The 13,748-nt window shown below is 38.4% G+C and overlaps 1 protein-coding gene across 1 annotated transcript in view; it reads left to right on the forward strand.

Moving 5' to 3' along the window:
* ADGB (androglobin) overlaps positions 1–4,428 on the forward strand; it is a 142,374-nt gene extending 137,946 nt beyond the window's left edge. The window contains exon 36 of the mRNA XM_059700617.1: positions 2,994–4,428. Coding sequence (XP_059556600.1) covers positions 2,994–3,182 — 189 coding nt within the window. The 3' untranslated portion in view covers positions 3,183–4,428. The remainder of the gene's footprint in view (positions 1–2,993) is intronic.
* The last annotated feature ends 9,320 nt before the right edge of the window (positions 4,429–13,748 follow it).

Below are 13,748 nucleotides of genomic sequence, written 5' to 3' on the forward strand. Positions count from 1 at the left end.
CAGTGGCACAAAAGGAAACACCTGTGCTTTTGCAGCATAACCCAACAAACTGCAGATTTCAACTCCTCGCACCCATAAAGGACACACTCAAGAAGCAGACTCAGGTTCAGAGGAAGCTGGAGCCAGACCTGGCTGGGCTGGCGACATGGAACCGCTGTACCAGCAAACACACAAGCAGGTCCACCAGATCCAGTCTCACATGGGACACCAGGAGACGGCAGACAAGCAGTCTGTGCACTTCATAGAAAACGAAACCCAAGCAAGCATACCAGATATTTAGCCAGCTAGAACGCCTGGAGATTTTGTCCAGAGAGGAGCCGCCCAACAAAAGACAGAATGCCAAACTTCGTGTTGACCAGTTAAAGTATGATGTCCAGCACTTGCAGACGACTCTCAGAAACTTCTAGCAGGAGAGACAGCAAGAGGAGCTTCTGACTCGCACTTTCACCCCCAACGTTGGATATGGCGCCCCCTGCAAGGCTGTGGTGCCCCCTGAGAGGCTGCGACAGTCCCTGTGGGGCTGAGACGGTCCCAGTGAGGCTGAAATGGCCCCTGTGAGGCTGAGTCGGTCCCAGTGAGTCTGAGACGGCTGCTTTGAGGCTGCGACAGTCCCAGTGAGGTTGAAGCAGTCCCGATAAGGCTGAAACGGTCCCGGTGAGGCTGAGACAGTCCCTATGAAGCTGAAATGGTCCCAGTGAGTCTGAGACGGCCCCAGTGAGGCTGAGACAGTCCCTATGAAGCTGAAATGGTCCCGGTGAGGCTGAGACGGCCCCAGTGAGGCTGAGACAGTCCCTATGAAGCTGAAATGGTCCCAGTGAGGCTGACACAGTCCCTGTGGGGCTGAAACAGCCCCTGTGGGGCTGAGATGGCCCCAGTGAGTCTGAGACGGCCCCAGTGAGGCTGAAATGGTCCCAGTGAGTCTGAGACCATCCCTGTGAGGCTGAGATGGTCCCAGCGGGGCTGAGACAGCCCCTGTGAGGCTGAGACAGTCCCTGTGGGGCTGAGACGGTCCCAGTGGGGCTGAGACGGTCCCAGTGGGGCTGAGACGGCCCCTGTGAGGCTGAGACAGTCCCTGCAAGGCTGCGACGGTCCCTGTGAGGCTGCGATGGCCCCTGGGAAGCCGGCGGAACTGTGGGAGCCGCCCAGATGGCTTCGTCGACAGCCCTCGAACCAGCGCGCAGCCCCAAGCACAACTATCACCCGAAGGGCGAGAAGGGCGAGAAGGGCGAGAGCAGCTGTAGTGTTGCTTTCTCCTCACTTTTGGTAACAAAATCCTCATTTTAAACATAAGAGGACACATTATTTTAAAAAGCCGTTACAGATCTCCATACCCTTTCTGAGTAGAGCGTGAACAAGTCGTGAGAGACCTTTCTGAACACAGGGACACGTTGCAGATGGAAATAGCTACATTTTCCATGTGTATGACCTTTGACCTGGCGACAAAAAGCGTATACCTATGGATGAGGACAGTGGGGGGTAAGGGCAGAGGGTGGGGTGGGAACTGGCTGGAGGGTAGCTATGGGGGGTAAAAGGGGGAACAACTGTAATAATCTGAACAATAAAGATTTATTTAAAAAATAAAATAAAATAAAAATAAAACTTTAGCTTTTATTCTGAGGGAAATTTGGAGCCATGACAGGATTCCAAAGAGCAGAGGAGTAACATGATCTGACTTCAGTTTTAAAGGGATTGCTCTGAATATTGTGTGGAAAACAAGTAGAGAAGGGGGCACATGCAAAAAAAGACAGATCTGTAAGGAGACCATTTCATTGAGCACGTGAGAGGTAACCATGGTTCACACCAGGGTGGTAGGGTGGAGATGGTGGTGAGAAGCAGTTGAATTATAGATGTATTTTCAAGATAGAATCAATAGGATTTTCTGTTGGAATGTTGGTGCATTACAAGAGAAAGAGAGGAGTCAAGAAATGCTCTTAATATTTTGCCTAAACAACTGAAAGGATTGAATTGCTATAAGATCTGATGGTTTGGAGAAAAGATAAGGACTTCAATTTGGGGCATTTTTATATATATCTATTATATCAAAGCAGATATTTTAGTTTATCTATTAGACAGTCATGTGAAAATTCTATTGAAGTTAGATGTGTGATTCTGGAATTTGGGAGGGAGATATGGGCTAGAGATTACCAAAAAAAAAAAAAGGACCCATCAGTGTATACATGAAATTTAATGCCATAGGTTAGATGAATGAAATTGCTAAGGGATGAGGCCTAAGATCTGAGATGTGACCACTTCCACATTAAAAGATGAAGGAGAAAAAGAAAAATAAGCAGAGGTGACTGGTAAGGAACTGCTAGTGAAGTGAAAGGAATGTTAAGAGGGTGCGATGTCAAAGAAACTAAGTGAGTCCCGTTGATTCAGGAAGAGAGAGTATGGTTAAGTAAGAATAGAATCAAGAAATTATCTTGGATTTAGCTATGTACAGGTCATTGGTGTCTTTGATGAATACTGTATAGTTTTTTCGAAGTGGTAAGAATGAAAGCCAAACTGACACTAACAAAGATAACCAATGGATTAGGTGATATTATTTGTAAGCATAACTCAGATATACTTTGTCAGGACTAGACTATGTGTGGGGAACGAGTACTTTATTGAGCACAGTTACTGTGAGAGACACACAAGAATGGTACATTTGATATAGATTATATTTGAACTCATTTAAAGCAGATAACTGCTTTGCCAAAATTTCTGCCTATTTAATTCTTAACTTTTTATTTTCCTCCTATTGATGTTTTTATTTACTATTCTGTTAAAATCTCATGTACCCTTTTTACTATCTCATGTTGTATGTATTGATAAGCATTTGAGACCATTACTTAATTTTCATCTTTCTTCAGTCATTTCCCCCATGAATCTACTGGCATAAAGAAAGGATCAAGGTCTTGCATTGTTGTGCTTGTTTGTTTGTTTGTTTTCTGGGACCATAAGCCTTTTAGCAGTGGGTCTTATTTGACTGAGTTTTTCTTTTGAAAAAGGACTCCTTAGATGATGCCCGTCAAAAGATCTTCAATATTCGGGAAGAGTATAGAAACAAGATGCTGGAGGCTGAGCGCCTGAGGTTGGAGGCTCTGGCTGCAGAGGAAGCAGCACTGCGGGCAGAGACAGCAAAGAAGGCCACCTCAATGCATGACAAAGACAAGAAAAAGAAAGGAAAGAAAAAGTAACCCGGAGATACCCAATACCACCTTTCTTCTGAAAAAGGAAAACCTACTTTTCATTATCTATAACTTTTCCTGTTGACAAAAAATATAGGAAGTTAAAAATTAAAAGTTTTCCTACCTTAGAAATAGTTTCTGTATTTTAATGTTAATTTGTTAGTTTTTCTCAGGAAGGTTTATTTGAAGTCATTGGGAGTTTAATTTTTCTAATTTCAATAAAAATGCCTCAGATAGAATGTGATAAAATGTATGTCTCACTCTGAATTGCTCTAGTTTTAGCTAATACTAAAACAAGATCATAAATGAGTCAGCAGAATTGCCTTTGAAAAATTCAACAATGAGAGAAATGGCTATTGTTCTCAGAGAAAATTTCGTCTCTAACTTTAAAGACTTTACAATATTAAAAAAAAAAATAAGTTTCAGACTCGTGCTTTTATTTTTTAAGCTGAATGTCAGTAAACCTCCCTCACTGAGCAAGAGCTATGGTGAGTTAAACTCATCCAAAGTGATAGAACTACGAATCCAAATCGTAGCAGTGAGTCACGGTAACCCAGGCATAGAGAATGTGATCACAAGCATGTCTCTTGTCCTGTGTACCCACATCGTATTTTATGTAAGACAGAGAACATGTTCTCGTACGGTTGTTTTAGAAAAATATGAGTGGGTAACTAAGGCACATAGAAGGAAACTGACTTTCCCCAAAGCACACTTCCAAATCATGACTTTCTCAGACGAGAATTTTAACCAGTCAAAGCTACTTCACTGTGATAGGTGATTTTCACTTTTTGCATTTATTTACATTTTTATTTTTAAAAATTAATTCTTTATACATACATGTAATTTTGTCTAAAGATGCACACACATGCATGTTTTCCTCTATTACTTTGTCTGTACTTTCCTTCACAACCCTATGATCCTCCAGCCCTCTAATATAATACATGATAACCTAGTATGAATGTTTCCATATTTTTCTCTTATTTCATATAACCATATATCAATATTTTACATAATATTATCATTTGTTTTATAAAATGTCATTTTATTATGAATGCTGCACTGGTTCTTGATTTTTTTTCTCACCAAATAATATAAAACCTGAGTCAAACATAACTTACTCTTTTTAAATGCTGTGTAATATTCGATGGTACAAATACATCACAATTTATTCAGCTAATTCTCTATTGATGAATATTTGCTTTGTTTGTAGATATTTGCCATATAAGCTATCTACTTAAAAATGTGTGTCTTTGTGTATGTGTGTGTATCAGCATATTAAAGTATTGACACTGGTATTGAATATCTCTTCAAGTTAGATAAAATTCAGCTGCAAAAATATCTTATTCTTATAATGAAATGATATACAGGTACCCCTAGTTTCTGAAAGTTCAGGTTATTTTCACTTTATGAGAGAGAGAGAGAGAGAGAGAGAGAGAGAGAGAGAGAGAGAGAGAGAAAGAGAGAGAGAGAGAGAGAGAGAGAGAGAGAGAGAATAGAATATTGTTCAGCCATGAAAATAAAGGAAATCTTGCTATTTGTTTTTTTGTTTTTGTTTTTTGTAAATATATTTTATTGATTTTTTACAGAGAGGAAGGGAGAGGGATAGAGAGTTAGAAACATCAATGAGAGAGAAACATTGATAAGCTGCCTCCTGCACACCCCCTACTGGGGATGTGATCGCAACCAAGGTACATGCCCTTGACTAGAATTGAACATGGGACCTTTCAGTCCGCAGGCTGACGCTCTATCCACTGAGCAAAACCAGTTAGGGCAAATCTTGCTAATTGTAAAATCATGAATCTGGAAGACTTTATGCCAGGCACAGTAAGACAAATACTACCTGATCTTACTTACATGGAGAATCTAAAACAGTCAAAAAGAGACTAATTTATAGGTGGTTTGTAGTTGTGACTCACATATTTAGAATGGGGTGATACATTTTCCAAAATGGCAAACAACCCCTGGTAAATTTTCAAAGATAACAATGTTTAGTCTGCCTTTATCGTATATAGTGGTTGCATTTCTGAAATATTCAGTGAACTTTAAAACTGCAAAAATACCTTGGTTTTATATCTCTTAAAGAGTTTATTTCTTGGATCATTAAATTACTTTGAAACCACATGAATAATGGTCCATTCAAATCATATAGCAAATAAGATAATTCTTTGTAGCATGTGACTCTTTCAAAAATTTAGAGGATGTCTAACTTTCTTGACCTTCAACCTCTAAATAGCAGTAGTTCTCCCATTGTTGAGACAACCCAGAATGCCCACTCATATTTCCTAAATATACTTCAGAGGTTTCACTGTCCCCACCGAGATCATCCCCACGTAAAAGAGTAGCAAAGATTGCTGAGAAGCTAAACATTGTAATGTCTGTTGATCTCAGTTAATAAATAACTGCTTAGAATACACAGGCCTAAAATACCCTCCATTGTGTTGACTGAGTTAACAGGGTGTATCTGTGATGGATAGTAAATGGTCTACCATTTGGTTTCTTTCTCCTTAGTCTCCTATCATCTACTTCTTTGCATCTACTCTCCACTACCCAGATACTTCAAGGTCAACCCCTTCTTTCTCAGGGCTCTTGTAAGGGCAAAGGAAATGGTTTTCCTCCTCTGCAGTCTCAGGCCTGCTTCTGAGTCAATAGTAATAATCCCCCGAGTGCAAATGTGGTGGTAATGAAACATCATTATAAGGGAAATTTAACTCCTGGGTGCCTCCAACTCCTCCCCTGGAGAAAGGATTGTGGCTGTCCCTCTTGCAAAATCAGAGGGTGCACTGTGCTTTTTGAAATGTAACAAAGAAAAGCCTTCAGTTAAATGAATCAGAAATTTTCTGACAACTTCAATAACGTTTAACTGACTTCTAGAAATCAAGTTTTCAAAAAAAATAATAATAAGCAAATAAACAAAAAGAAACAATGACTTCTGGTCTCAAGCCCCCTTGTTATATATAGACTAAACACATTAAAACGTTGCATAGTGTTATATGTTAACTGAAATTTTTCTAGTGGCTCTTTCATTCAAAGGAAACCTTTGCATCCATTGTCTCTAGGGAATAGAGGGAGAAGTGATAAAAAGAGCCCTGTAGTTCAGGAATTTGCCTCTGAAAAGAAACTGTGTGTCCCACTAGCACCCCCCTCTCTCACCCTTCAGTTTGGGTCATATCCCAGATGGGATTATTGATAGCAGATTAACCAAAGTTTCCAATGACCTTTACAGAACATTTCTGAAATTAATATCATGAAGGAACTTCGTTTCTAGCTGTTGTTATAACATCTTTTGCCTAGTAAATTATAAAACAGATTTTATTCATCTCAAGTTAGGCAGTTTCCAACCACAGGTGTGACTTCATGGAATAGTTTTATTATGTATTGAAGGCTTTGCATATACAGGTACTTATAACTTTAGGTTAAACATCCTTGTTTTTGGTGTGGGCACAGATGGCAATATCACCGCACAGGAAGCCACCTTTAATACATTTTGTTAATTTTAAAATTTCACTTATCTAATCAGTAAAACCTTTTTCCATCTGGTATATAATATAATGGCACTCCTTATTTTCAAAGTTTATCAAATTTTTTTTTATTTCAGAATTAACAATTCAGATAGCATATGGATGTCTCTCTCATTCTACTGTTAGTGGTTGATATATTTAGACAGATACAAAGAAACCTAGTAAAAGTGATATTTGCCTTTGTGGCAAAGATTCCAAAATTAATATGTTACATAGCAAAGACTGATTAGTTAATATTTAAATTACTAAATAATATAAATCATGATTATAGCTTGTTAGTGAAATTGGGCAAAATTGGTTAACATCTCTATAATATTTTACAGGTTTGAAAAGAAAATTTACATAACTTTTTCACTGGAAGATTAGTTTAAACTTGTGCAAATGGTCAAAATCATATTAGATATAATAATCTGTCCGTAAACCATTCCATTGTTTAAAAATAGTAGGATTCAGTCCTGCCGGTACAGCCCAGTTGGTTGAGAGTTGACGCAGGAGGTCGCCAGTTTGATTCCTGGTTAGGGTACGTGCCCAGGATCAATCCCTAGTAGGGGGCGTGCAGGAGGCCAATCAATGTTTCTCATTGATGTTTCTATTGCTCTCTCCCTCTCCCTCCCTCTTTCTGAAATCAATTAAAAAATTTTTTTAAATAATGGTGTGATATAAAATTGTTCCTATGTATTTTTCCTCAAGGAACTTTAATGTTTTCATGTATTTCACCTGGAACGTAGCCCAGTTTTAACTCAGTTGCTTCTGGAGTAGAATATGCCCAAAGTCTACATATTTTACAATACGATATCTAGAAAACAACCTTTGGCAAATAATACTAACATTTTTCTAAGAACCATCATTTCCTTAGCAAACCATCTGAAGTCATTAAACTATTAAAATAAGATTCCATGAAAACAGTGTTTAGAATAGTTAACCTGAATTCAAAAGCTGCTTTCCAATTATAATTCGCACAGACTCCTTATAGTTGTTGTTTTTTTCCATTTATCAACATTTACGTCATCTTTGGCTTGATAAAGACAGAAAGAAAGCAGGGGAAATCCAAAGTTTTATTTGTGGTTTTCAGATATGATAAAAAAGTTATTGAAAGGAAGTTAAAATTCATCATGAGGCTGCTCATATGTCTTTTACAGATTTCAATAACCCTTGGCCTCAATACCCTGGATGCTTCAAATTTGGCTAAGCTTTATTTCTTCAGTTGTGCCATGACTGTGTAACTAGTTTATCACATTAAGACCATTTATAATACTTTGTATAAAGATTTTATTTACCTGTTATATAATAGGTTATAGTCTCCTTAAGTGCAAGAACTATATCATAATTGTCATATATTGTGCATTTTAATTTCCCACTGATTATAGCATGAAACCTCAAAGAATAGGCTCTCAGTAGATTATAGTTGAATAAAATACACTATTTGTATTACTTGGGCTATTAGGCTGATGCTAAAATGGGTCTACATAAAAGCTTATGCTAATTTTCTTTCTTTCTCTCTCTCTCTCTTTCTCTCTCTTTCTTTCTTTCTTTTTTTTTTTCTGTTAATCCTCACCAAAGGATATTTATTGTTCATTGATTTTTAGGAAGAGTGGAAGAGAGAGGGAAAGACAGAAAGAAACATCGATGTAAGAGAAACACATTGATTGGTTGCCTCCTGCATGAGTCCTGACCAGGGCCCCAGCCGGAGAGGAGCCTGCAACAAAAATACATGTCTCTGGCCAGAATCAAACCCAGGACCCTTTGGTCTGCAGACCAATGCTCTATCCACTGAGCCAAACTGGCCAGGGTGAAGCTTATGCTGATTTGGAAAAATACATCAGATTGGTCTCAAGTGAAAATATTGAAAAATAAAGTTTACAGAGCTTAAAAAAAAAAAGATTCACACCCTTAAGAGACTGTGATAATACCAGATGGCAGGTATTTTGCAATGTTCACAGAAGACATGTGTCATAGTCTAGTCGAGACAGCTTCATTTTTCAAATAGGATCTTAATTTATACACTCTCCTAAAGCAAACAAGGAGTTCATATTCATGCAATTAAAGTGAGAATGTTGCAAACTTATGGCAGTATATATCTTTTACTGATGTCTTTGGCCAGAAGATCGCTTTGTTTTTTCCCCACACAAATCCAATAAACAGTTGTAGATCAGAAAATAATCAGTAAACACTCTCATTCAGAAAGGAGACACTGCTTCATAGCAATTCTGAAATTCCTCAGGGGAGACATTATGAAGGCCCCACCGGGAGTAGGGAAAATCCTTAGTCAGGTCTGCTCTTGTACTATGGGACCTCTCTGTTCAGTTGATCTCCATGACCCCTGGTTCTGTTTTCTGAGGATTTCTTTTTGTCTGTTATATGTTTTGGCCACATCTGAAGTGGTTGTTTGAAAGTATATCTTTTTGGGAAGCTGACCAGTGCTTGTATCCTGATTCCTCAAAATTCATATAGATATATTGTGTGTAGACTTAATAAGTAAGAGAATGATTGTCACCATAATATAAATATCAAAGGCAGTTAAAATAGGGGATAGCAATAATTTCCATTCTTACCTCCCCAGAAGTCCGTGGATACTGTAATGGACATTGCTGGTTCTGCCTGCCCTGAATACCCTCTATTGTCTTCTGGTAGCGGCAACAAAATAGCTGAAGCTGAGCCAATATGAGCATCTCAAAAGAGACTCTTCATTCCCCTTAGCATCTTCCTCACTTGTTGTTCTGTCTAGTAAGACTTTTCTTCAAATCTATGAGTTACTCAAATATATCACCAGTGACTCCCCTCTTCCCTTAGTTAGGTAGTTTGTTTCTGTTAAATAGAACCAAAGAATCATAATGGATACACTCAAACCTCATTTTGGATTCTACTTCTTGAATTAGTTCCTATTTGAGGAACTTTGAAATTTAGGAGACACCTTAGAACTTCTCTAAGAAAACTGCCTAGACTCCAGGCAGACGATCTTAACCTGGGGGCTTGGGGGGGGGGGGGCGGGGGCTGCTTTAGGTGACACCTGAGACTTCTGCAAATGTATATATATATATATATATATATATATATATATATATATATATATGAAATCTATAACTTTAATCAAATGATTAAAGGAGTCTGTAACTCATAAAATTTTAACAAATACTACTCTAGAAATTTATTTTAAGTTTTCAATTTGCACAAGGGGAATTAAAATGGTAAAATACTTTGTCTTAGTATCAAATATTTTTTCTTTGGAGAAAGGCTAATAGCTAATAAACTTAGAGAAATTTATTTGCAAATAAAGCTGCTAAAATTAGGATAAATCTGAAAATATAACATGAAAATTATTCCGAAGAAGGTTTTAAAATGTATTGTAGCTTGTTTGGTTTAAATCTGTCCTCCTTAAAAAGATTGAGTTGGACATCTTATGAATTTTGAACCCTTTCCAATCCCATGTTTTTAAGATTCTGTCTTTTTTGGGGGGGGAGGTGTAGAATGGCATTTAAATAGAAAATACTGTGTGGTGTCAGAGCTCTGGGACTGAAGTTATTAAGGAAATAAGAGCAAAGAGATTCAGCTCGAAGGTGTTCAATTGAGAAGTAAAAGTGGAGCCTGCTTCTGCAGTAGAACTATCACGCGGGAGGGTCAAGTACTGACGTGCGTACAGATACGTTGGCAGGAGTTAGTACACTCACCCAAATGTTGCACTTGGAAATGTCAACATGATTTTTTTTATTTAGCAAGCAGATCTCTATTTTCATAGAAGTATTAGATAGATACAAACACAATGGCAGAGAAAATAAGGAGGGTTCAAGTAGGGAGAAACACTGAGTGCTGATTCAAGTACACAATGTTGCAGACGTTGGTGTTATATAAGTCTGGTGGGATAATTAAGGGAAAGGAGTTTCATCTCCAGGCAGTTCTCAGTAGAACTCAACATCCATCTCAGTGTACATCATCACTAACTAGTTAAAGACAGAACATGAAAAGAACTGCATGTGATTTATAAGGGAATTTGGAAGGTCACTATACTTATTCAAATTGGAATTTAGCTTAGACTTTATTTTTGTAAAAGGAAAAAAAAAGTTTAAGCATTTTAATAAAGCACAAGAGCATTGGTTCACTGGGGTTGTGGCAAATATTTTCTAGGCTCTGAAATTTCTGTTCCATTCTGCATAAGGGGTCATGGGCTGCTCTTGCTATATCAATATCTTTTTGTATAAATAAGCAGTTGTTTATCTATTTGTTTTGTTTTGTTTAATATCTCCTTGATAGAGCCTTATTTCTAGTCTTGTCCTTGCTCCTCCCCATTAAGTGCAACCATAAACTCTGGATGCCTCAGATAATCAGAGAACTCTTGAAAACGGTAAGAAGGTGAACTAGTTTTGGGCCCCAGAACTGGAGAAAAAGCACAGCAGCAGTGGGGCAATGTTCTTCCCCACACACAGCAGAGGTGGTCCACCCAGACCCATTGTCTTCTGATCACCAAACTAGCAAAAGATGGCAGTCAAGGACGGCTATTATTCTCCCAGTCAGAACGGGAGTCCTGAGAACATCAGGTGAGCTGACACCTTTAGTTTTTGTAAGGATGGTCAGTTGGGGGTCTCACCCCAAATGAGCAGCTGGAGGAAGCATTATCCTTCCCTGCTGGGTCTGCTTCCCTTTATCAATGAGATTCGGAGACAGGTCAGTGGAGCTAGAAGGAGGGACCTAGTTGAAGAATCATCATTGTCCCCTTGGGCCCAAATTCTCTAGAACAGTGGTTCTCAACCTTCTGGCCCTTTAAATACAGTTCCTCATGTTGTGACCCAACCATAAAATTATTTTCATTGCTACTTCAAAACTGTAATGTTGCCACTGTTATGAATCGCAATGTAAATATCTGATATGCAGGATGATCTTAGGCGACCCCTGTGAAAGGGTCGTTCCACCGCCAAAGGGGTCACGACCCACAGGTTGAGAACCGCTGCTCTAGAACATAAGCCCTAGAATAGCTATTGACAAAGGAAGAATGACTTTATCCAATACTAAAGCTAACTTCCTATATCCTATTCAAAATAATGTGGTATTGGCAGCATGATAGACAGTAGATCAAGAGAACAGAATAGTGAACCTAGAAGGAGGTCTGCACAAATATGCCCAACTAATAGTTGAACAAAATGAGAATGGTAATGTCAACGTCCTGGAGATGACATAGTATAGCAGAAGGCAAACTACGTGCTTGAAGAGGTTGGGGTTTGGGGTTTTAGAAAGCAATGTTTTTCCTGCTTGCTTCCTATGTATGAACGGGACTGACAAGGACCAGGTGGGCATTGGTAGTGTCTCCTGCTGTCACAAGCAGTGAGTAGTTCTGTGTCCTGGCAAGAGCTCAGTTCCTGGGAGGATAGTGACGACACATGATGACCATGATAAAGAACCATCTGAAATGGGGAGATTTCCTTAAAGTCTCAAAAGAAGAATGAATTCTTTTTGGACTTTCAACCCACATACCTATATCCCTGAAGCCTCAAGGACTTGAAACTTACCCTGTTATTGAAATCAGTACATGAATCCTAGCTTTCAAAGAGAAAGTAGAGCTACTTCATTTGCGTTACTTTCCAAGTGGCTTTTTCCCATCTGTCCTACTTTATTTTGGCTGGAATTGTGTGTGTTACAACAGAGTGGAGACAAGTCAATGATGAGATAACTTGATGCTACATTTAAAGATCTGTTGAAGTGTGAAATGATTCCCAAGCCTCAGATACAAGACTGAGTAATGGAGCACCCAGAATAACTTCTAATCTGTGGGAACCAAAAATCAAGGAAGGCCATGGGGAAGAAATTTGATGTGGCAAATTGATAGACTTCAATTCCCAACAAAATTAAAGTCCATTATGTAAGTGTTTTCATGAACAAAGCATGGAATAAAAGCTATGACTTTATACATCTTCAGTGATTCAGTGTTCTTACATTTCCCCCATATTCTTCCCTTTTAACTTTCATCTCCAATCCTTCCTCCTCCTCATAATCATGAGGAGATGTGCATTTGTTTGTATTTCAAGGAAAAGGCCTGTTTGCAACATGCTCTTTGAGTATCTCATATATAGACCACACTCTACCAAAGAATGTCATCACTGGGTCGATAATCTAAGTCTAGTTTAGTGTTACATTGTTTTCCCCGAATCCACATTAATTTATTTATAAGGTCCCTCTGTCTCTGGTGTGGCAGTGGAGGAGGTTGGACCATCACATTCTGGAAGCTCCCCAATTTCCTTACCCAATCCCAGTTATCAGTCTCCCCAAACAGCAGCTAAGTTGAAACCATGAACTCAGGGTTTCCATAATAAATGTTCTCATTATCAACACTTTTTCTATACTCAAAAAACAAAAGCAGAGACAGAAGCAAGAATTAATAAATGGTTGGCATTTTACACCTTATGAGAAAAAAAATATATAGTCCATTATCTTTTAAAAGTACAGTACTCAAAATGAAAAGATCCACTTTCCCTAGGAGTCCAAAACTAGAGAATTGTCGCCATCAGGAGTGTGAAATAAAGCCAGCACCAGGTCAGGGATCCATGGTCAGTTCATATGAACATTTACTCAAATTTATTCAAATCTACACATTTATTCCAATTTTTAAGGAAAAGAGCAGCTGTGTGGCATAGGAAAACCTATTTCAAAAGTTCAGCGCACATTATACATTTATTTTAATTTTTTTTTGCAAAGTGAATACATATTCATTTAAAAGTAAAATTGCACTCTAACCTCTGTGGCTCAGTTGATTGGAGTGTTGCCCTGTGCACCAAAAGATTGCTAGTTCAATTCCTGATCAGGTCATATAACTAATTTACAGGTTCAATCCCTGGCCTGGGTGTGTACAAGAGGCAGCCGATCCATGTTTCTCTCTCCTCTCTTTCTCTTTCTCCCCTTCCTTCCCCTCTCTCAAAAGTCAGTAAAAACATATTCTCAGATGAGGATTATTTTTTTAATTTAACAATAAGATGTATACAAAATTATAATGATAGCTGCAATGTATAGGTTATATTCTGTGTCTGGTAGCTAATTATTTCACTTAATCATCACAACCATGCTATGAAGTAAAATC

This window comes from Myotis daubentonii, chromosome 6 (assembly GCF_963259705.1).
Source record: "Myotis daubentonii chromosome 6, mMyoDau2.1, whole genome shotgun sequence".
Classification (NCBI taxonomy): domain Eukaryota; kingdom Metazoa; phylum Chordata; class Mammalia; order Chiroptera; family Vespertilionidae; genus Myotis; species Myotis daubentonii.